The sequence below is a fragment of the Chaetodon trifascialis genome, chromosome 22 (genome assembly GCF_039877785.1).
Source record: "Chaetodon trifascialis isolate fChaTrf1 chromosome 22, fChaTrf1.hap1, whole genome shotgun sequence".
In the NCBI taxonomy this organism is placed as follows: Eukaryota; Metazoa; Chordata; class Actinopteri; order Chaetodontiformes; family Chaetodontidae; genus Chaetodon; species Chaetodon trifascialis.
Genome location: NC_092077.1, coordinates 20,637,173 through 20,660,567, shown reverse-complemented (window position 1 = coordinate 20,660,567; position 23,395 = coordinate 20,637,173). Strand labels below are relative to the sequence as shown.

The window sequence follows — 23,395 nt, the reverse complement described above, 5'->3', positions numbered from 1 at the left end:
TCTTCACACGTCCTCACATTGCTGACAGGTCGGGGTTCAGCCCGCAGACCTCATCACCTCAGATTTCAGCTTTGCGCCCGCGGGCCGAGCGTTAAGCCCGATCGGACCACCTGACTGCAGGTCTGCGGCGTAAAGGCCGGCGACGGCCCGCAGTCACTGCGTCACACCTCAGACCAGCTGTCACTGTGCATCACACGGCTCCAAACAGGAAATACCTCCCAGTCTGACCGCCGCCAGAAAGTCACCTGCACAGTCTGAGGCCGAGCCGTCAAGTCTCATCAACTTCAAACAGGTTTTTAATCCAGTCAGTCTTTAAAAAATGAGTTAATCCACAGTGAAGATTCAGCCTCCCCTTGTCAATATACTGGAAGATACAGATTTTGTCTTTTCTTGTATTATTGTGACATACAGAAATCCTAATTATGAGAAAACTTTAACTTTATTTGTTTATTTGTTCATTAAAAAGAGATCTGTAGGAAGGCAAAGAAGGAAAGAAAATATTCTTCGTTTTTGTTCTTTTCACTTCAGAGTTTAATAATCTTAATACACAAAACTCAGTTTTTTACATGAAAACCACAAACAAGTTAAAGGAAAAGCAGGTCAAAAGTATCGAATATCAAAAAGATGTTTACGTCTTTATATCCGGCAGCAACAACAGTTCCATGAAACATGTGGACAAACAAAATTTTGGCACTAATTGCCCACCGTAGCTCTTCCAGCTGTGGTCTCAGAATGACTCGCAGTGTTTGTTTTGGTATTTTCTTTGTTTTTTTTATACTTTTTTCTTTATTGTCACTTTTGGTTTTGTTTGATTTTATTTTTACTTCTCTGTTTTCGTCGTCTTGTCCTCTTTAAGAATTCATTTTCTCAGCTTTGACACTGACATGTTAATCTCCAGGCTCATGATCAAGCCTGGTTTTTGGCGCTCCCTGCCCCCCGTAGCTCCAGCTGCGGTCTGTGGTGGGCTCAGTGTGCTGCTCGAGTGCCACCTTCCTGTCGTTCCTCCTTTGCTCTGAGCGCTGTGACTCCTGCAGTCGGTGGGCTGAGACAGGAGGAGGCCCTCCTCTTTGTTAGTCCTCCCCTTCCCTTCGCCTCTGACCTCCTCAGGCTCTCAGGCAGCATGCAGCAAACGCTCCCATCAGACCGACCTGCAGCAGCAGCAGCAGCAGCAGCAGCAGCAGCAGCAGCAGCAGCAGCAGAGCAGCCTGAGCTCGAGCCGCCCTGCCGTCACTCTAACGCTCACCTTTCACCGCAGGACACCTGGACGACAGCTGGAGCTGCCGCTGGACTTCCTCTGCTTCGCTTTGAGGACTTTTTAAACTGAGGAACATAAGTGAAAACTGAAGAGCAGCTCCTGGATGTCTTTTGGCTCGTGGGGTTTTTTTTTTCCTTTCCCCGAGGTGTCATCACCTGGATTGTGTCTCCTGAGACGTCCTTTCTTTGTGGTGGAAAGTCGGAGTGGAAAGTCTGAGACAGGACATCAGAGAGTCCTTTTTCTCTCTCTGACTTTATCTTTTTCCGTGTGGGACAGACTCTGCTGTGGGAAAGTAAGTTCCCATGAACTGGTCCTCTTCTTCTTTTGTCTTGCTGTGTTTGACTCTGGAGTTCGCTGTGAAACATGCCGGACTGGTTTGAGCGGCGTCTCGTCTGAGGGTGTGAATGAGCAGCGTTAATCAGCTCACGGCCGATGAGTGTTCAGGTGTGAACGGGTGCAGGTTGTTCATGTCTGTTTGTGTCTTTGCAGAAACTCGTCTCCACCATGTTCTGCTCCAGCAGAGTCCTGCAGCGGTGGTGCTTCGCTCTGTTCCTCCTCTGCTCTCCGGTGCCACACTATGGACGGCCCATCGATGCCCTGAGCCACAGAATGTGAGTCTGACTTTTACTTTCAGCCTTTGACTCTCTTTGCACTCAAACACGTCTTCCTCACTCTGAATCTCAGGAGAGCTGCAGGCAGAAGGTGGACTAAAGCTCCAGATTATCTTTTTTCACATGTTTGCACATTTCCTTTCATTCACCTCCGCCCCCCCGACACGGTGGGCGAGCAGGGGCTGGAAAATGTGTCGGCTTGTGAAAGGTGCTGGCAGCCGTTCAGTCGGCCGTCGCCCACCTGTGTGTCCAGCTACCTGTGTGATGAACCCTGTGTGGACTCGGAGGTCTGCTCCTCTCTGAGGGCCTCCTCAGGAGGATCCGGGCTCCGTGGTGTCCATCCCTGGACCGGGACTCTGAGTCTGAGCGCAGGAGGGAAATGAATAATGCTGATGTTCGGCTCGGCCGAGGACCAAAGCAAACCTGCTGCCCCTGCTGAGGCGTTTGATGCCAAACAGAATAAATGTTCTTTCAAGTTGCGAAGCCAGAATGCTAAACACACTTTGAGAGCTTTGGAAAGATAATATCGCTGAGACAGTTTTTGGATGTAATCAGTTTTTAATGAAACAGTGGGAAGATGCTGTAAAGGCGGGCAGGTTTTTGGATTTGTGAAGTCAGATTTTCTGCTCCAGCTTCTGGCCTCGCTCACTGAGCTCAGTCTCGGGGGAGAGATCACATCTGAAATGCATTTTGGTGGCGGCAGTTGCAGTTTTGTGCCCGGCTGCTGGAGGAAGAGAGTCAAGTCTTTAAAGTGATTCAAGCCGTGCAGGTCCGGGTCCAGGTTTACGTTAACGGGCTCCAGCAGTTTCCAGTGCGTGGGGCCTGCTTTGCTTGTGTCAGGGGAAATCCAGCTACGCCCGTCCTGTGATATGCACTTAATAGGATTTCAGGATGGGGTTAACGCCACCCGAGTGGAAAGGAAAACAGGAGCGCGAAGAAATCAGACGGCGGTGGAAGCCGCCGACCTCTGACCTCCTTCGTCTGCTCAGAGCAGGCGGCGGCTTTCAGGCTGGATCGAACCTTTTCAGGCTTTTAGAAAATTAGATTTTCAGTTTGGAGCCGAGAAGCTCGTGAAGGAGAGACGAGCCAAAGTTTGTGGTTCAAATCCAGCCGTCACACCAGCTGAGAGTCACTCAAACATGTCGTCATACTGAAGCTGCGGCGATCAGACCAACCAATCAGATCAGAGGACAGTCAGCTGGTTCTGCTCTGATGCTCGATCAATCCAAAGATTTGACAGCTTTGACTCAGTCATTAAAGTAAAGTGAAGGCTTCGGACTGAATGTCCATAGTCTGAATTTCACATTTTCTGACGTTTTATTCTCAGATGATAAAGAAAATAACGGTGAGATTCAGTCGATCGCTGAATTTAGCTTCAGTGAAAACAAACAAACCTCTGTGTGACGCTGAACTCCAGCAGCTGCACAGAAGAACACTGTCAAATTCTGCAAATGTGGATTTCAAAAGTCCTAATGTGATCTTTCATGGTGGATGGGGGTCTGAGCCTCCAGGATCAGGACCGAACTCGTGTCAAACCTCCGACGAGCTGCAGCTGCTTTCAGGAAACATCGTCTCCCACAGAGAGAAACAATCAGCATCAGGTAGACGAGCACGGCGAGCGTTGGAGCGCCGCCACCTCAGGATGTATCGGGCCGCTTTCCTCCTCCTTCCTCTGGCTGGAAGCCGTTTGATGTGAGCTTTATTAAAGGTGAAAACAGAAGCAGATCAGCTTTCAAAGACGTGTCCTCCCAGAGAGCAGAGAGGCTTTTTCTCTGCAGGCTGCAATTTACAGGAAATATCTGTATGCATATAAACAAAAGCTGCTCTCAGGGGCCCTCTGTGTTTGGAGGCGAGTCTTTTCAGGATATTATTATTATTATTCAGCAGAAAGACACACTTTCACCTGAAGGGAGCAGAAGAAGAGGAGGAGGAGGAGGAGGAGGAGGAGGAGGAGGAGAAGCTCGGTGTTCTGTCAGTTTGCTCTCAGTCTTTCTAATCAAACTGTGAGTGATTCGGTGAAGGCCTGCGGTGCTTCACGCCCTCCAGATCAAACTGACCCGTCTGCAGCAGAGCATCATGGGAACAGTGGGGCAGCTGGAGGGCGGCGCTGAGCTCTAATCAGCCGCCGGTATCTCTCATTGAAGCCGGCGTGTTTGTGTGCTCAGACACCTGAAGTGTTTGGCCGGCGCTGCTGCTCGCCGGTTCCCAGGCCTCGAGCGGCGTCCCTGTTTTTCTAAGAGTTAAGACTCTGAGTAACTCGACGCTGCAGCAAAGCAAAGCCTCCATCCTTCGCTGCTCCCTCTCTACCTGCAAAGATAACAGCTCGTCCCATCTGGTCAGAATCAGGAGTGATGGAGAGCTGGAGCTCCTCTTCCTCCTCCTCCTCCTCCTCCTCCTCCTCCTCCTCCTCCTCCTCCTCCTCTGTCCATGTTCTCAGGCCTGTTTGTCATTGATTCAGCAGAAACGCCTTCATGACATCTCAGAAACTCAGAAACTCAACAGATTTCAGTGAAGTTTGGTGTAAAGTTCAGCCAAAGGCTGTTTGCTGCACTTTTCTGAGCAGACAGCGCCACCGTGTGGCCGCTTGTGGCAGGACGCCACAGGCCGGTGCTGGTCTGGGAAACCAGGGGATCTTGCTCAGACCTGGTTCAGAATTTTATTTGGTGTTTTTCAACCTGAACAGAACTTTATTGTTTAATGTGTGAACCTGTTCTGTAGTGACTTCTCATTGGCTGCTCATAGTGCTGTGGGTGTGGCCACACTGCCACAGGCTCCATAGCTCAGGGGTTAGAGCACTGGTCTTGTAAACCAGGGGTCGCGAGTTCAAATCTCGCTGGGGCCTGATCATGTTTTCATCCTCGCCTTCAGAATCTGGGAAGTTCTGCTCAAACACTTGAGAAACCGCAGACTCATGACTCATCCTGTCACACCTCATGACGTCTCGCCTGTAGGGTGAGACACGAAGGTGTGACGGATCTCAGTGGAAGGTTGTTTTTACTTTAGGTGAAGGTCGTGATAAAGATTAGAAAGACTCCTCTATAATTATTATAGAGCATAGAAAAAGTTATTTTTCAAGTCTTTGGTGTTTCTATGACTCTTTGGTTCAGGCTCCAAAGGTCAGAGGTCACAGTGCTGTTTGTGTAAACCAGAGGTCGTGAGTTCAAATCTCACTGGCTCCTAGGTTTCCTCCAGTTTGGATGAATTGTGTCTGACCTGGTCTCCAACAGTCTGACCAGCAGGCGGCGCTGCAGCGACGTGACAAACACTCAGAAGCCCACTGAGATCATTCAGAATTCATCTGTGACACCAGCTGACAGGTTTTAGGTTTTTCCAAATGGGGTGGCCTCGATGAAGGAGGTTCAGGCCTCAATGAAGGAGGTTCAGGCCTCGGTGAAGGAGGTTCAGGCCTCGGTGAAGGAGGTTCAGGCCTCGGTGAAGGAGGTTCAGGCCTCGGGCTCTGAGTGCCACGAATCTGTCAGTTAACATTCATTTTAATGGAAGGTGAAGCGCCATGATGGTATTAATGAACAGTCAGAAGGAAAACTGGCGTTTTGCTGTGAAAAGAAGAAGAGGAGAAACTCATCTGGACCTCCTCATGCAGGGTGGAGATCTTTGGTATCAGTTTTAACGACCCTGGAAACAGATTGAGCTCCTGCGGTTCCATGAATCATGACATTTCACTGCAGGATGCAGCAGGGAACGATTGGAAAGCTGCAGCTCTCTGAAGCCCCCCCCCCCCCCCCCCCGATGTGCTGCCCCCTGCTGGTCAGCCAGCTCACTGCCTTCAGCTCCATCCTGAACAGTTGAAGCTCGGCCATGTTTTTCATTATGACATGTTTACTTGTTCAAGTGTATTTTTACACACTTATTAGATTAAAAGCGAGCCTCTTGTACTTCGTCAGTTCTGCTTTCTCTCTCTCATCAGGAGGCCGATGGATTATTCTCAAAACATCTGAAAAGTGTTAAAGATTTCAGTGAAGTTTGGTGTAACTTCAGTCAGGAGGACAAACATGTCTTATCATGAGGACAACTGCTTTTCAGCTCAGGATCTTTACTTTAAAGAAGCATTTCTACACATTTCTGTTCAGTTAAAAACGCACTTTCCTTCTCTCTCCTCTCTGTTGGAGGTACATGTACAATTAGAAATGAGTAGAAACTGACGTGTAATTAAATATTCTGTGTTTTGTTGTGTTTTGTGCAGAAAACGCTCTGTGACTCATGCTCAGCTCATGCATGACAAAGGTCGGGCGCTGCAGGACTTTAAGCGCCGCATGTGGCTGCAGGAGCTCCTGGATGAGGTCCACACGGCGGAGATCCGGGACCTCCCGGTCAGAACCACCGGCGGAGGCGGCGGCAGCAGCGGCGCCGGCGTCGGGCTGCCGGGGGTCGGCCTGGGCATCAACCTGAGCACCACCGGCAGCACCCTGCACTCCAAACCCCCCGGAGCGACCAAGAACCTCCCCATCAGCTTCCGGCTGGAGGAGGAGGAGGGAACCAACCTGCCGCAGGAGACCAACAAGTCTCAGCCCTACAAAGACGGAGTGCTGAAAGCGCCCGGAAAGAAGAAGAAGAAAGGCAGGTCTGGGAAGAGGAGGGAGGGGGAGAAGAGGAAGAGGAGGGCGCGCTCGTTGGGGTGGAGGCTGGAGGACGAACCCGGAAGTGGACTCCACCTGGAGTGGAGGTCCCTGCTGGGCCTGCAGAGGGCGCTGCTCTAAAAACGCTGTCAGTCTCTGACAAAGGTGAGTCCACAGGTGAAGAAACAAATCACCATGACACAAACCTCCAATCAGCAGCTGAAAAATGAAACGCGTCATTAAAAACCTGCAAGTTTTTGATAGAGAGAAGAAAAAACAAGAAAAACAAAACATTCAGTGTCTGTGAGAGAAACTCGTCAATAAAAGAAGAAACGAATTCCCTAAACGAAAATGACTGATGTGAATCTGTTGTGTTTGTCTTTCAGAACCTACGGAGGGTTGGAGTGGACTCCTAAATGCTCCTGTTACAGTCTTCTGTAATTGTGACTGTTTGGAAAGAAATTGGAAAATATTTATTGTCTGTAAATATTCTAAATATAGCAGAATAAATAGCAGAATACGATAAAAAAAAAAACTTATTTGATGCTCTGTGAGGCAACAGATTTTAATCTTTGTGAATCCTTTTGCTTTTTTCTTTTTTATTCCAACATGTCAGATTTTTTTGCGGTAATTTATTTTGTCTGAATGGTGTATTTATTTTGTAAATGTATCGAGGTGCTGCTGACCTTCTATATTTTTGTACCATATTGCACTTTAGATATATAAATATAAATATATATACCATTAATTTTGTTTATTGACTTGTGTATGTGGTTGATTGAAATGAAGAAAAAACAACGGTCGTCATTCTGCGTCTTTGTTCAGTTTGATTCTCGACCTTTCGCTCTGCTCACTCGTCCAGTTTAGTGTTCGTCTGCTGCTGTATTTCCGGATGTTTTCGGATCTGATCGAAGCCGTTCGTTGTCTCACTCTTGTGTTCGACCCTCCTGCTGCCTTCAGTGTCCTGTTTCCTCCACGGCCTGCTCTGCTTCTCAATGCCAAAGTTCATGTTTGTACATAAACCAAACACGGCCCGATGTTGTTGTTTTTGGCACTTGCACTGAGATAAACACCCTGTACTGAACAGATTAAACGTTTGACAGTGTCCTGTCCTCGGTCTCCTGTGTCCTTCATGTCGCTGTGTCCTGTTATTGATATGAGAGAGAATACATTCACATAAAGTCATTTTACATCAGAAACTCTTTACATGGACGCATGAGTTGATTTTTGGTGTCTCATCTGCAGCTCTGCGTTGTGGCGTCCCTCAGGGTGCCGTCCTGGGTCCTCTTCAGTTTGCCTTGTACTGGCCTCTCTGGCCTAAAAGATAATTATATTTCACTCTAGCTCTCCATCAACTCAAACAGCATCCATCAACTCATCAGCTGGTTTTTACTCTCTGACACAGACGATCAATTAAAAACAGAATGAAGCTCGGCAGCTGCAAAGTGTTTCTACCAGGCAGCTGCTTGGATGTTTGTGCGGTTGCTAAGGTGTTAATGTTAATGAACAGAAACAAAACGCTGCATGGATCTTAAAAAAGCCCTAAAACAACAGTTCTACCTCTTCCAGCAGGTTAAGCAGGTGAGACTGTGCCAGTAAAAGAACATTTATTTTTCCAGGTTACCTGAGACAAACTCAACCCCTCTGTGGCTCTAAACGTCCAATCAGCCTCATTGGTTTCAGTCATGGTGGTCCAGTTTCCACTGAAGCTGAAGAAAAGCTAAAAGCTAAAAGAACTGAGCGGGTTTCTTTCAATCTGTAATGTCAATGCATCGTTCTCCCATCAGTCATCTGTGTGTTTAGCACTTTTAATAATCACACCGCTGTGTAATGTCCTTTAAAGACATCTGCAGCATGTCGGAGTCAATATGACAATATCCTGATCGAACTCATCCCAGCGCTGCTGGTGTCTTCAGAGTCAGTGTTATTCATATGTGACTGTTTGGGCGTTGACCAGATTTAGTTGAATAAAGGTTTTTGAAAAAGGCTCCACAGAGCAGAACCACCTCCAGCCTGCAGCCACATTTTCTTCTTCTGCTGTATTTCTGCAGGTTTTCATCACTCCTTCAGTCTAATCAACATCAGCTGTCCACCAGGAAATGGTCCCCATCAGCTGAGAAGCCATTCGAAGCCTCTGAAGCAGCTTTTTTAAACGTCTGCACATGAAGCAGGAAAAAACTACAAGTTTCCACTCGGCCGAGCAAAGTGTCAACAAATTCAAATCCCTCGTCATAAATTCCACCCAGAATTCAATTAGCAATGATCAGCAGCTCCGCGCTGAAGAATGAGGCCGCGGGGACTTGGCTTCTCTACGAGCCATTAAAATAATTCCCTCCGCTGCGGCTTCACAACGTGACAAGTTTGGTTTGGCGGCAGGACGGCGAGCTGAGAGACGTCGAGCAGAAAGCGGCTGTGTCGGTGTCGATGGCGTTGATGCTGCGACTGAAGCAACAATTCTTCAGTATCCAACCAAACAAAACAAAACCTGAACCCAGAGTCACGTGATCCAGAACACACTCTGAGGTTCAGGAAGACTTTTCTATTTCTGTTTCTGTTAACTTCTTCTTTGAAAAGGAGTCAAAGCTTGAATCAGAGACGGTTTACTTCCAGTTTGTTTTTGTTATTCTGCTGAAAACCAGCATGAAGCTGAAATGTCCCGAAAACTGTGAGAAATAAAAACTTTGAGGACGTTAATAAAAATATCCAGAATGAGTTTTTTTCAAACATGAACATCAGATTGACTTTTAAATGAAGTCTTCCTTTTTTATGCCAACTTTCTGAATGCTAACCTCACTTTCTCAGGCTAACGTTACTTTGTTATGTTAATATTTTTTGCTAATGTTAGCCTTCTTTTTGTCACGCTAACCATACTTCAAAACTGACTGAGTGAATAAAGATGAACGCGTGAACACATGAAACGAACAGAAACGTCTGATCTCCATCATGTTTTCATGGTTCGACCTTTGACTGCAGCTCTCTCGTTGGTTCTCTTCTTCTGTGGTGGTTTAGTGGCACTGACTGGAGGATCAACGCCACCTGCTGTTTGTCTCCAGCAGCGAATCAGATTCATGCAGCAGGACGGATGAAACGTGACTCCAGTCACATTTTCTTTTGTCTGTTTTCTGGAAGGTCAGTTAAAATTTACACTTCATTTGGATGAAAACGACTCTGTTTGAATATATTCATTGTTTTTGGCAGAACTCAGAGTAACGGCTCTGGTCCAAAGCTGCTACCAGGATTTTGACTCTCAGCCCAAATCACCAAGTCTGACATGTTGTTGTAGAAGAATATTGACAGTGATGAAAAGGCTGTAACATTATCTGTGCATAATGGGAAACATCTTCCAGCAGGACGCCTGAAAGCTCGCAGAAACTCTTGTTTAGATGACAGAAATGCTTCAAAAAACAGAAAACATTTGGCCTGATTTCCAGATTGGCTCTGAATCCAATGAAAGGTTGAACATCGTCCAATAAAAGAGCTTGAATAATCACCAAACATCCTGCCCAAAACAAAACTTACCCGACGTTTAAAGCCGATCCCAGGCTCTTCATTCATGTCGTGTCAGAGATCATTAACACTTCTCGTTCTCGGTCGGGTTTCTGGATCCCAGTTTGTTTTCTGAGAGGAGTTCAGTCCAGAGGACATGAAGGACGAAGAATGAGCCAATCACAGCGTCGAACCCTTTTATTGTTATGACTTAATCTGACCTGCAGCGTTCGATGGAGCTCCTAACAGCTGGAGTCAAAGGTCCAGATGTGCTGCAGCGATGAACTGCTGGTACTCAAATCTTTTGAGAACCACGTGTCTCCAAAAAGTGTGACAAGCTCAGAAAAACAGGCTGTTTTCAGCTTTGTGGTGATGTTTTTTCAGCTGATCCAAGAAGCTTTTTTAGAGACTTTACTGAGCTGAAGAAGAGGAGAAAAAAAAAGTATGCTGTCATATGAAGAGGGACAAAGTGCTGTTATCCACATGTGACCACCAGGTGGCGACATTCAGTCACTGCAGGACATCCAGCTGTGTTCACAAAACTTGTTCTGAGGTACTTGTACTTTACTGACTATTGCATTTCACTTTTTACTTCTACTCCACTACATTTCAAATCAAATCAACATTTTAACTACAAATACAAGAAATATTGTATTTTTAAAATTATTTTTACTCCACTACATTTATTTGAAAGCTTTAGTTAGTAATTAATTTAGAAATTATTATAGATTTTTGGACATAAATCATACGAGGAGTTTATGAAATATGACTTTTCACTTCACTACAGTTATTGAAGAGCTAAAGTTACTTTTTAAATTTTTATTTGACATAAAATAATGTTATAAATAAATCTAGCAGCTATTTATTGTTACAGATTAAAACACCAAAAGTACAGATTAAGCACCAACAGCATCAAAGTACTTCTGACATATTAATAAATCAATAATAATGATTCAACAATAGTGTATGTGTGTGTTTGAGTGAAGGCCTGTGGCTGCAATGAGGAAGCAGAGCTGAGGGGGCAGCAGTGAGCCGTGCGCCCTGCAGTCTGACGGAAATTTAAGGAGCAGAAGAAGAAGTTCTTCAACGTCCATGTGAGAGGATCGGCATGGCTCCGCCAGGAGGGAAGATAAACAGACCAAAAACTGTAAGAAACACTGATTTCTGTGAACGGTGGGCAGGAGACAGTGATGAGGGAAGAGAAGAGGCTTTAATTTCCTGTTCTGACGTTTGTTTGATCAGAGAAAACGAACGTGGAGCGCGATCGTTAGCAGCTAGCATGGACGGCTAACGTAAACACTGGAGCTAACTGTTAGCAAGCCACGATTAGCTGTTTATTTCTTCCTGTTATTAATATACCGCGTTGCTTACAGCAGTCAGTCATGAAGTATGCACTTCATGTAGTAAAAGTACTCAAGGATTCTTACCTTCATGTTCTAAAAGTATCAGTTTTGAAGGTACAAGTATTCTCAGCTTCATGCAAAGTTAAAGTATCAGCAGTAAAAGTACAGAAGTATACTCATGTTCGTGTATTTAAAGTATCAGCAGTAAAGTACAGTGGTACTGTCAGCTTCATGCAGTAAAAGTACTGTAGTATTGTCAGCTTCATGCAGTAAAAGTACTGTGTGTGTAGTAAAACTCTCCTGTGTCTGATCTCTGATTCTGTGACTTTAGCAGTTTGTTCACACTGAAGCTTCAGTGTCAGAGCTGCATGTTACTGTTGGAGCTGCTGCAGGTGGAGGTACTTCAAATACTTCATGTACTGTTAGATAGCTTAGGCCAGTGGGGCCCAACGTCAGGGTCGGGCCCCTCCAGAGGGTCAGCAGATCAATGTGAAGGGTCGTCAGATGATTGATGGAGAGGTGTGATGAGGGAGGGAAACGTCTGTCGGATCGATCTCTGTGATCAGGAAGTGAAGTAACTATGTTACCACGGTTACTAATAACTAAGCAACAAACAAACCTTTGTCGAGTTGTGTGTACTGTACTGTGTCACATGTGTTGTAGTAGTAATAATGACACTGTGGTGACCTCAGAAACTTTGCTCTGTGCTGTTCAGTGCAGCAGGAGCCTTGTTAATGTCTCTGGGACACCTGATGTCCAGCTTTAACTGAAATCTCCTGTTCGTCCTCATTTTGTCCTCATCTGGCAGGAACTGGGCAAGAAGCTCTTCAAGCGGCGACGAGTTCTGAGCAGAGAGAAGAGGAAGAAACATCAGATCGTCGGCGCGGTCGTCGATCGGGGCCTCATCACCGTCCACCACCTGAAGAAGAGGAAGTCAGTGATGTGTGAAATCTGTCAGGACACAAACGAATAATCTGTCTCAAGCTCAGACATGTGGGGCCTGAATGTGAGGTGCTAAGACTAAGACACATGAACGCAGCAGGAACATGAATGAACACATGAACGCAGCAGGAACATGAATGAACACATGAACGCAGCAGGAACATGAATGAACACATGAACGCAGCAGGAACATGAATGAACACATGAACGCAGCAGGAACATGAATCCACAGACAGCAGATAGAAACACACTGGCAGGAACACTTTACTCACACAGCAGAAGTACTTTGAGTACTTTAAGTACATGATCTGAGTACTTCCTCCTCTGCCGTGTTGATATTTTGGAGTAAAGGCCGCCGTTTGTTGCCTTTCAGGTCGAGTCCGAGAGCGAACATCACTCTGTCCGGGAAGAAGAAGCGGAAGCTGCTCAAACAGCTGCAGCACATGCAGCAGGAGAGGAGCGGTATGGAAGGTAAAAGCAGCGCAGCAGGGCGGCGTAAACACCATCAGGCAAATGCTTTTGTTCGTGTTTCAAGCTGAACTACGACCTTTAACGCCTCAGATGTGATGATTTGACGCTTTTGTTTGTCTCCTGTGATGATAAACTGGATGTCTTTGGTTTGGACTGTTGGTTAAAAACAGACAAACGGGACATTTCAATCAAACACGTCGTCCACACAGACAGTTTGTGTCTCATTATGGCATCAGTGTAGATGAATGTAGACAATGAGCTTAAACTGCTGTTTTATGGAGTGTCCATAATGTCCATAAAGTCACATCATCATCACCAGGTGTTTCACCGTCTCTGAGGCGTTAATGTCAGTCCATCTGGAAGATGTTGAGATATTTCAGTCTGGACCAAAGTGGAGGACATTCGCTGTGTGTTGGCAGGAAGTTTGTGACGCTTCACGGTGACGTCTGTCCTTCTCTGAGTCATTAAATCTCTAAAATGTGTCCTCTGTTGTCGTCTGACTTCTCAGTCGAAACCACAGCTGCACCACCGAAGAAGAAACAGGACTCGTCCTCTGCTCCGACCAAGAAGAAGAAGAAGGCAGCAGCTGGATCGCAGCAGGACGTAGAGATGGCAGACGACGAGTGAAGGGACGACACCGTTACTGTCGTTCCGTCTTTGAACTGGACTCTGACGTACGAGACGCTTTATCGTAGTTTTTTGTCCAGAGAGACGTTTTTCTGTCTCCAGCTGGTTCATTCGGTTTGTTTCAGGAAACGATGCTGAAGGACACAAAGATTCAGAGACGCTGTGGAAGACATGAGGAATGATGCTGCTGTTGAATTAATCATTAAGGTCAAAATTCAGTTAAGATGTCAAAACTTTGACTTAGATTTACGCTAAGTCGAACTTCAGAGAAGCACCTGATTGTTTTAAATTAAGTCAAATATAAAGTTTAAGAGACACTAAATCAAATCAGTCATCTTGACTTTTCTAAAAATCCTGAGATTCTAAGTTAAGATTTTTGATTAAGTGTCTTGACATAAAGACGTTATGACACACAGCTGATTGTGACTTCATAACGGTCTTAAAAATGTACGTTTGACTCACTATTGAACGATTTTGACTCCTGAAGTGAAGATTTCTACTTTAAGGTATTTTTAGTTTTGCCTTTCTTTAAAATTGTCTTTTCTTATTTCTCTGGCGGACACAAACGGTCTTCCATAGCTTCGCGTCACTCTTTGCCGTGTGTTTTCAAAGGCTGCTCATAAAGTATAACTGCATCACATTCATCAACTGTTTTATTAAACAGGTCAAATTTAACCTCCCGCTGTTCTTTGTTACACCAATATTAACCTCAAAAGTCCACCGTTTTACTTAAATATTAAATCTGTCGTCCTTTGTTGTCTGCTCATTAACATGGTTTCATTTTTAAAGAAGACTTTTCGTTCAGGAGGACATATTTCACTGTTACACACCGTCTGATTCGATTTGTCTTACACAAACATGAAAGTCAGTGTTCTGACTGAAAGGTTAATTTACAGCAGTGGTTTTCAAAGTGGGGGCCGGGGCCCCCTGGGGGAGCCGCCAGACAATTGGAAGGAAGTTAAGAAAAAAAAAAGCAAAACATGTTGGTTAATATTCTTATGCTACACAAATGTAATAATTATTGAATAATGAATAAAAGTAAGAAAATATTCTAAAAGTTGATGTTTCTTTACATATTTTGTAGCATTGTCGGTGGGTTTGCAAAGGGGGTCCCCAGCCAGAAGCTAATGCTGTTAGGGGGGCCCTGATTTACAGCGTTGTCCAAACTATGAATGTGTGCAGTACAAATACAAACAGTACACGACCAGTAATGTGGTTAAATACTGCAGTACTGTCTCTAATCTGATACCGTCTGCTGTAACTGAGGAATAATATGTAATTAAGAAAAGATACTCAGTGTTTATTACAGAAATATAGCAGAAATACTTCATAATAAAAGTGCATATTTCTATTTAAAGTCAGTTTTTATTCATAATTTGGACTCTCTTGAAAGGTAATCTTACTCTTTAAACTTTAAATCTGGTGATTTTCTGTCAAACACTTTATTGTCATTTAAACTCTTTGACCTGATGAATTTTAGAATCTCCATTAATATTTTTTTTTGTTTGTCATTCAGAAACGTTTCGTATATTTTTCAGATTTCAAACGTGTAAAAATGTTGGTTTAATACTGAATTATGTTTTTCTTGTCTGGGCCTTATTGAGCTTCCATACATGATTTACAAAGTGAAATCTTCAGCTCTTCTCTTTAAATATTGATCAGCCTGCCTTTGATCGGCGGACAGAAACGCGTCTTTCTCTAATCTGCAGCCGTTTTAAGGCTCTTTTCTCTGGTTTTTCTGTGATTTCCTGGCCGTTCCGGGGCTGCCGTCGGGTTTTGGGACGCAGGCTCCATCCATCCCTCCCCCCACAGGACAAAGACTAAAATGGGTCAGACTCTGGAGAGGAGCGCATCTTCCGCACCAGCCATCATGTAATGTGGTTCATCATCCCGGAGGCTGAGAGACGAGCAGACGGATTTTCAGCTCCGACATGTCGCCGACTCGACCCGCTGTCCTCTGCCCAGCTGGCGGTTCACCGCGGCGGACAGCCGTCCGTCACTGAGCGCTTCAAGGAGGAAGAGGCGCTTCAATCCGGAGCATTTCTGCATCGTGCACCAGCTTCTCCTCTTCAACATGTCCTCTTGGGATGGGTGAAGCATCTTGTTCGCTAACTGGGACTCAACTGGTTTGATTGGGATCGCTGCTTCCAGTTTCCAGTCAGACACCGACTCATCATCTGCTGACCGACCGACGGACGGACGCTGGATGCCGGGCGGAGTTCATCTGCGTCCTCGGTGAAAATTGAGGTACAGCCGAGAAGCTGATCAGCTCTCACCTCCGTGACACCATGTTGCTTTGTGTCCCAGTTTAGTCTCCGTTATCTGCCATCATCCGCACCATTAAAACCAGTACAGCGACGTGTTCGCGCGGCAGGTGGAACACTGAACAAACCAGAAGCGAACAGCGACACAAAGGCTCAGTTGAGCTGCCCGAGACGAAGCTGCTGAGACCCTGAAGCTGAGAGGAACCGTCGCTCTGGTTTTAGTCACCGTGTAGCTTTTAAGCTAGCAGTCCACAGCCTCAGCCGGGCGAACTGACGACGCGCGAAGCGGCTTCAGATTCGCCTCGCTCAGCGAAGTGTTCTCAAGTTCTTATCAGCTACTGACACGTAGCTAGCTAACGAAGTGCTCACACGAAAACACTGACGAGTACTATTTAGCATTGTACTTAAAGATGTATTTTCATCAATGTTTTGCGTTGGCGTCTCTGTACAAGAGTACAAGCGCGAACTCCTTCGCTCGGTTTGATCGTCAACCGACAGGAGTTCGCTTCGCCCACAGTTCGCCTGCGGAGACATGAAATGGACATGTTTGTGTCCTGAACAGCAGATTTACAGAGGCGGATGTTTGTAGATCTGTGCAGGAAGAAAAACTCACGTGTTCAGTTAAAGGAGCAAGAAAACAGTTTAAGAATACTTCAGCAGAATATTCTGAATGAAGTAAAAGTATGTAAAAGTACACAATGTGCTAATGAGTCACAGGAAGAATGATGCATCACGCTTTATGAAATGATTGTTTCTCACTCTTTACATCGCTGTGAGGTCGGTGTGGTGGAGCTGCAAACGTCTCGCATCCAAATACTTTATTTTCATTGATTTATTCCAGAAATCTTAATTTAACCAGAAACATGAAGTCAGAGTCTTTGCAGCTCATCTCCATGAGGAAGGTCAGGAGAGGGTCAGTAAGACGACCTTCAGCTTTGTTTCACGCTTTTGTTTTTGGATCTTGTCGTATTTCGTTCTCTGCTCTTTGTCGGCACATTTATGTAACTTGTTGTTTTTCTCAGTGAGCTGAAGTTTACGATCGCCGTCCTGAAGAAGACCTTTGACACTCGAAGCTCGTCCTGTAGATGGAGGCTGCTCGTCTGCAGGCCACTGTCCTGATTAGAGCCTCGTGCTCCAATCAGAGGCTCCACAGAGCACACCTGGGGACGGACCCCCTGCTCTGGGTCTGATAGCAGCAGCTGTAAAGCAGATAAGTGAACTAACGGCAGCTTGTCCCTCACAGGAGACGGACTAAAGTCCTGCTTTGTGGACTGTGGACCCAGAGATCCACGGAGCATCTGATGGAGGACCGTCCACGCCGTCGTCCCGGTGAGTTCCTGCTCTGAGGTTTTCATCTGAAAGACAAATAAAATCCTGCCTGACCTCGTTCACTTCCAGTAGAGATCTAAAAATGGAAGCCGGCTCCTGGAGGAGTAGCTTCCATTTTTAGATTTCTATTTCTACTCCTCAGACTGACTCCTCCAGCGTGGTGGTCTTTGTTCTGGTGTTGTCAGCTGAGACAGATCTGGGACTGAAGGACGCTGTAGTGTCTCGCGCAGTAGACGCTGTCACTGAGACGCGCTGATGAGCTCTGAAGACTCAAAGCGTTCGCTCTTAAAAACGTCCAGAAGCTCGTTTGAAGCTCCGCTGATGGTCCGTCCTTCTCGACGTGTCTGTCCTTCTCAACTGTCTCGTGAACTCGTCTTTAATCGCTCAGCTGATGTTTCGTGACCTTCGGGTATCGACCGGCGGTGATTTGGCCTCCAGAGGCAGCAGCTGGCGTTCAGGACGAGACGTCCTCCAGTCTCACAGTTTACTGCTGACAGCAAACTGACCGTCAACCCGACGAACATTTTGTCTGATGGTTAGAAACACAGATTAATGGTCGTCAGGTGCCAGCTGATTGGGCGAGAGACGACACGCTGGTCAATGCCTGCCGCCTCTTTCGCTCAAACGGGATTGGTCAGTTCAGCTCGGACTGCGAGCTGAGACCTTCGTCTCTCAGCTGCAGATTCTGCGTCCATGTCTCTGACGACAGGAAGCGGTTTTCAGCCGTTTGCTAACACGCTAGCTGACGCTGCTGCTCTAAAGATTCATGAACGCAGCCTGAAAGTCAGAGGAAGTCATGAGTTCAGTGCCGGACTTTAACATGAGTATCTTTACACTGTGGTACTTGTACTCGTGGATGTGAGTACTTGTACTTTGAGCTGAGTGGATGCTCTGCTTCGTCCTGCAGATCGTTCGTGTGGATCTTCGCTCTCCGGCCGTGGACACTGAGGGTTTCTGATCTGCTGCAGCCATGACGCCTCCGGCCCCCGCGCCTCCCTCGCGGACACTCAGGCTGCTCCTTTCCTCTGCGCTCCTGCTGCTGATGACATCACTTCCTGTGTCAGCCGTGGAGCCGCCCAAGTGTTTCTCCAGACAACACCAGAACGTCACCGTCAACGTCAAACTGGCCTTAAACCGACAGGCCATGGCCATGGTCACCCAGGTGGTCCGGTCCGAGCAGGACTGTGCCCACACCTGCTGCTCAAAGGAGGTCAAGCCAGGTGAGGACACCTGGACAGGTGAATTGGTAAATGAACATGTTGAGAGTGAAGTGAAGCAGTGGAGTTAAGAGCTTCCTAAACTACGTTCACTTTTATATGATAGCCTCTGTGTATGCGGCAGGTGGGGATGCCTGTTAGCTTGTTGCTAACCCGTTAGCCGCCTCTTTGCCTTTCGGGGTGGCGGCTCAGAGAGTCGTGCGGCTCAAACAGGCCGGGGTAAGTCATCAGTCTGTTCATGACTCCATGTTTTTGTTTCTAAAGGTGCGAAGTGCAACATGGCGGTGTTCAACGCTCACAGAGACGCCGGTGGAAACTGCTTCCTGTTCCACTGTCAGACGGAGCAGGACTGTCCTTTAATGAAGGCTCAGGACGGCATCAACACCCACTACATCTACACCAGTAAGTGCACCTGCTCTCACCTGATCGCAGCTTCCTCACCCTGACATGTAGCTCTGTGACTTTAAAGGGTCACTTCACCCTCCTCATCCTCATGCTGCAGGTAGCTTCAGATTTCTGTGGCGAGGTTTTCAGATAACCGTCGTGGTCTCAGTCAGTTTGGTTTGAGGACCAGTCCAGTACTCAGTATTCATCCTGTTTGGATCACATGACTCGAACGAGCTTTTAGCCTCCTTTAGCTCCTGCTTTTGGTTTAGCGGCACACTTCCTGTCTGCTTCAGTCACAGCAGACAGACACAGACAGAGACCAGCTGGAAGAGAGGGAACACTGGGCTGACCTTCATCGTGTTGTTCTGTAGCTGCTGGCTGTGGATGTTAGCAGCTGTATGCTAACACATTAGCCATCTGCTGCCCCCTACAGGCCACAACATGAACTAACGCATCGTTTCCTTTTGGCTGTCTCCTGCACAGGCCTGATTCATCCAGCCACGATTAGACCTGCAGCCATGACGACCACCACAGGACAAACCACCACCACCACCACACCGGCTCCAACCACGCTACCAGCCACACAACCCACCACCACCACCACCACGCAAAGTACAACGACACCACCAACCACCACGACCACGACCTCTGCACCGACCACGACACCAACCAACGCCATGACCACGCAGGCTCCCGCCACCACAGCAGCACCTCTGCCCATCATCATCATCGCCACGATGCCCCCGCCAACTCCAGCACCTACCACCACCACCACCACCACCACCACCACCACCACGACTACAACTACAACAGCAGCAGCTTCCACCACCAACAGAAAGCTGAACAAAACAAGCAAAAAGCAAAATAAAACAAGCAAGAAGGCGAAGCCTCATCCTGTCACCACCACCACCTCCACCACCACCACCCAGCCAGCTCAGAGCTCCACAACATCACTTCCTGTTGTAACGACCAGCAAAGAGGCTGCACCAAGAACTGCTGACAAATCACAGCCCAGCACCGAAACTACTACAACTGCTGTCCCCACTACTACTACAACTGCTACTACCACCACCACAACTCCTCCTCCTCCACCTACTACAACTACCACTCCTTCTACTACCACTACTACTGCTCCTACCACTACTACCACTACTACTACTACTACTACTACTACTACTACTGCTCCTACCACCACTACTACTACTCCTACCACTACTACTACTACTACCACTACTACTACTCCGGCTACCACTACTACTAGTCCTCTTCCTACTACTACCCCCACTACAACCACTACTACTACTACTGCAACTACTACCACCGCCGAGTCGTCCACCACAGCAGCAAGTCTGCTTATCGTCCCCAAAGACGCCGTCCAGTCCGACCACGCCCTCCAGAACTCGAGCGTTGGGCGGGGCAAAGCCGCAGCGGCGCGGGGGGCGGTGAAGAGCGGCGTGGTGGCCTTCATGGTGCTGGGGCTCGCCGTGCTCACGCTGGCTTTGGCCGTCGGCGGCCGCAAAGCGATGGAGTCGTTCGACAGACGCCATTACACGAGACTGGAGCTGAACGACCTGCACTACGAGGTGTGAGGACGGACGGACTGAGGTCAACGACAGACGCTCTGAAGGACAGTCAGAACGAAAACGAGTTCATTTAAGATTGTCAACATTTTCATTTCAAAGAATGTCTGCGTCACCACGTGGCTGCAGAGAATACTCCATTCTGATTGGCCAGAGGGTGTCCCTTACTCTGAAGTAAGCACACAGCTCCGCCCTCAGCTCTTTTATGTTTGTCGGCCTAAAACATCAGTAAATGAGACGGTCGTCTTTCGTGGTCGATATTTGATTTATGTATCGACGTTTGTTGTGACGCCAGACGAGACGTTCTGTTTGACTCCTCCTCAAAATGAACACATGACAAATCAAGAAGCATCACAATGATGTTAAGATGATTTACAAATCAGATATTACCGTGAATCTGTCCTGATCACTTTACAACATTTTTACATTTATGTCGTCTCTCATTTTTGTCATTTTTCTCATGTTATTATGGATCTATGGCGGCCCACTGCTGCCAACATAATGAAAACATTTGCTCAGTGTCTCATCATAACACAAAAAGTTGGTTTTTAATGTCATCAAAAAGATAATTTTAATGTTACATATTTTGTCATTACTGGGTTCCAAATTATTCTTTTCCACATATGTTACACAAATTCAGTGTGTCTCATTAAAACCGTGATTTCTCACAATAAGTTCAAACGAGGAAAAGATCCACACGAGAAAATACTTCATGAGTGGATTTAGTGTAATTTTATGATATATAAAGACAAAATGTTAGAATAATAAACATTTTGTCCAAAGCAACACAATGTGTTAATTAGAAACTTTTAAAATAACATGATAACATAAATGAGTTTTTTTCTGACTTTTATCCTCAAAATGTGTTTTTTTCTCAAAATTTTAGGTTTCAGTGTCGCACTGATTTTAATTTATTTAGCTGCAAAGCTGAATGTGGGCCAGAGACTGAGTTTAGAACATGTGCATCGCCCTCAGAGTCCAATCAGAGCGTCTCGTTCTCGTCTCGACCGTGAACTTCAGCTGCGGGAGGAACACAAAGAACAAACAGCAATACTTTTATTCCCTGAATCTCAGGAAGCCTCTGAAGTGGGTCTCATGTGGAGACACTGAGGACTGTGTCAGCAGACACATCGATGGACATTTGACCTTCTGGTTTTGAAACCTTCTGGAGGCCTTCTGGTTTGGTGTCCTTCTGGTTTGGAGGTCTTCTGGTTTGGAGGTCTTCTGGTTTGGAGGTCTTTTGGTTTGGTGTCCTTCTGGTTTGGAGGTCTTCTGGTTTGGAGACCTTCTGGTTTGGAGGCGTCCTCGCCGGGAGGCTCAGAAAGCCTTTGTGTAGAAGAAGTACACCTGCATGTCTTTTTACTTCCACATGCTTCGGCCACTCGAGCTGTGACTCACTCAGTCTAGATGTCAGACTCACTCTCTCACTGTGTTGTTTTGTATTTTGTCCACATTTTTCTTGTTTCACACGTGGATAAAAATCTAAATGATGGATGCAATTCTTTAAAATTTGATGCACTATTGTATCCTGTGTTTTTGATAAATATGATATGCTTCTTTTTAAATATTAGATTGTTTTTCATAGGTAAGAGTTCACTGGCTGCGCACTATTTTCCTATAATAAGTACATTTGTATTGGACGTCGGTGTGTTTGTGGGGGGGTCAGCGTGCAGACTGACGCTGCTGCAGCGGCCTCTCACCACCAGGTGGCAGCAGCAGCCTGATGAACCTCCTGAGCGCTGCTGACAGGCCTGAAGCTGCACTGCTGTCACTTCTCTTGCTTTGATTTTTCTGTCTGATCTCATCAGTGGTGATAGTTCGCTCTTGTTTTGTGAAGTGATGCTTTTGCATAAGTTTTGAATTTGATGTTTCACTCTTGTAAGAATTAAAAAAATGTGATTTTTGAAAGTGTGGTTGTTGATTTGTCTGCAGCCGATGAGCACAAGGTCCTCAGCGCTGAGATGTTCCCATCAGCCACTGCAGGAGTTCATGTAGTGAAAGGTGTTGATGAAGATCTCCACATATGAAACAGAGTGTTGAAGAGCGACTTCAGGATTTAAATAAAGATTCACAAACTTCAGAATTGTGCCTATAACTAACTAATTGATCACGATCGGCTTCATTCATGTATGAATCTTCTATGTGTCTGTGGTACGGAAGGCGATTAGAGCCAAGAAAAGAGAAATTCGTTAAATCTTGAGACTAATCTCTGAATCAGACCTTTTTTCATCAAACTTTAAAGTTAAAATTCTGACTTTGAATCAGAAGTTTAACATCTTTTCTGTTCACAATCTGAACTTTTGTCAGACTCTAAGCAGCCGTCTTAAATCTGAAAGCAAAACATTTTTCTTGGTATAAATTTCTCATGATGTTCAGACTTTTTGTTTTTTTTCTTTGTCCAACTAACTTCAACACTTTTTCTCTAAATTCTCATCTTAATCTCAGAAGTCTATTTTCAGGTTTTTGGCTTTTGCTGTTTCCAAACACTTTTTACGGCGTTCTTTAGAATCTTAGTTTCTGGTTTTAATGTTTTATTACAGACGTTACAACAGAGATTTTTGCTTTCTTAAAACTTTATGACCTTTCATCTAAAACACGCTGTAGTTATATTTTCAGACGACGATGAATTCGGCTTATTTTGACTTCTGTGTCAGATTCATGCCCTTTCTTCAAAATGTGGACTCAGCTTTGTTTTCTAATGTAATCTATTACATTCAGACTTCATGATGAGTATTTGGACTGTGGATTTACTGACTTTACAGTTGCTTTTTCAGGACGTTCATATATTTTGACTTTTTGGTCTCAGAATCATTATTTCTCTTTCTTTCTTCAGACTTTCTTGTCTTCACAGTTTCTTTCACTTCTTCAGGTCTGTGCGCTTTGACTTCTGATTTCCACGTTAAACGTTGAAAAGCGTGTGCGTGCATGCGCGCGCGCGTGCCCCTCGCTGTGATAAACTAGTCCCGCAGGAATGCGCGCTGAACTATGCAGCGGCTCTCCTCTCCTCTCCTCTCCTCTCCTCTCCTCTCCTCTCCTCTCCTCTCCTCTCCTCTCCTCTCCTCTCTCCTTTCTCCTCCTCTCCTCCACTCCTCTCCTTTCTCCTCTCCTCTCCTCTCCTCTCCTCTCCTCTCTCCTCCTCCTCTCCTTTCTCCTCCTCTCCTCTCCTCGCCTCTCCTCCTCCCCTTTCCTCTCCTCTCTCCTCTCCTCTCCTCTCCTCTCCTCTCTCCTTTCTCCTCTCCTCTCCTCTCCTCTCCTCTCCTCTCCTCTCCTCTCTCCTTTCTCCTCCTCTCCTCTCCTCTCCTCTCCTCT

The 23,395-nt window shown here is 46.2% G+C and overlaps 3 protein-coding genes and 1 non-coding gene across 5 annotated transcripts; all 4 read left to right on the top strand.

The window, feature by feature from the left end:
- Positions 1 to 1,256: 1,256 nt before the first annotated feature.
- pthlha (parathyroid hormone-like hormone a) lies at positions 1,257 to 7,535 on the top strand. The gene is made up of 4 exons (XM_070992250.1): positions 1,257 to 1,547; positions 1,745 to 1,866; positions 6,068 to 6,605; positions 6,827 to 7,535. The coding sequence occupies exons 1-3, from the start codon at positions 1,359 to 1,361 to the stop codon at positions 6,579 to 6,581; spliced, it is 825 nt and encodes a 274-aa protein (XP_070848351.1). The 5' UTR covers positions 1,257 to 1,358; the 3' UTR covers positions 6,582 to 6,605; positions 6,827 to 7,535.
- trnat-ugu (transfer RNA threonine (anticodon UGU)) lies at positions 4,636 to 4,708 on the top strand. The gene has a single exon. It is a non-coding gene; the product is annotated as a tRNA-Thr (tRNA).
- Positions 7,536 to 11,000: 3,465 nt separating the features above from the next.
- Positions 11,001 to 14,662, top strand: LOC139350834 (uncharacterized protein C11orf98 homolog). The gene is made up of 4 exons (XM_070992457.1): positions 11,001 to 11,073; positions 12,078 to 12,202; positions 12,585 to 12,682; positions 13,191 to 14,662. The coding sequence occupies exons 1-4, from the start codon at positions 11,035 to 11,037 to the stop codon at positions 13,307 to 13,309; spliced, it is 381 nt and encodes a 126-aa protein (XP_070848558.1). The 5' UTR covers positions 11,001 to 11,034; the 3' UTR covers positions 13,310 to 14,662.
- A 248-nt stretch (positions 14,663 to 14,910) lies between these two features.
- On the top strand, positions 14,911 to 21,248 carry mansc1 (MANSC domain containing 1). Of its 2 annotated transcripts, XM_070992454.1 has the most exons (5): positions 14,911 to 15,556; positions 16,817 to 16,902; positions 17,810 to 18,122; positions 18,384 to 18,521; positions 18,990 to 21,248. In XM_070992454.1, exons 3-5 carry the CDS (start codon positions 17,873 to 17,875, stop codon positions 20,093 to 20,095), a joined length of 1,494 nt encoding a protein of 497 aa, XP_070848555.1. In that variant the 5' UTR covers positions 14,911 to 15,556; positions 16,817 to 16,902; positions 17,810 to 17,872; the 3' UTR covers positions 20,096 to 21,248. The 2 variants fall into 2 exon arrangements, with proteins under 2 accessions (XP_070848555.1, XP_070848557.1); XM_070992456.1 differs by lacking the exons at positions 14,911 to 15,556; positions 16,817 to 16,902 and having other exon boundaries at positions 17,745 to 18,122; positions 18,990 to 20,247.
- Positions 21,249 to 23,395: the final 2,147 nt, after the last annotated feature.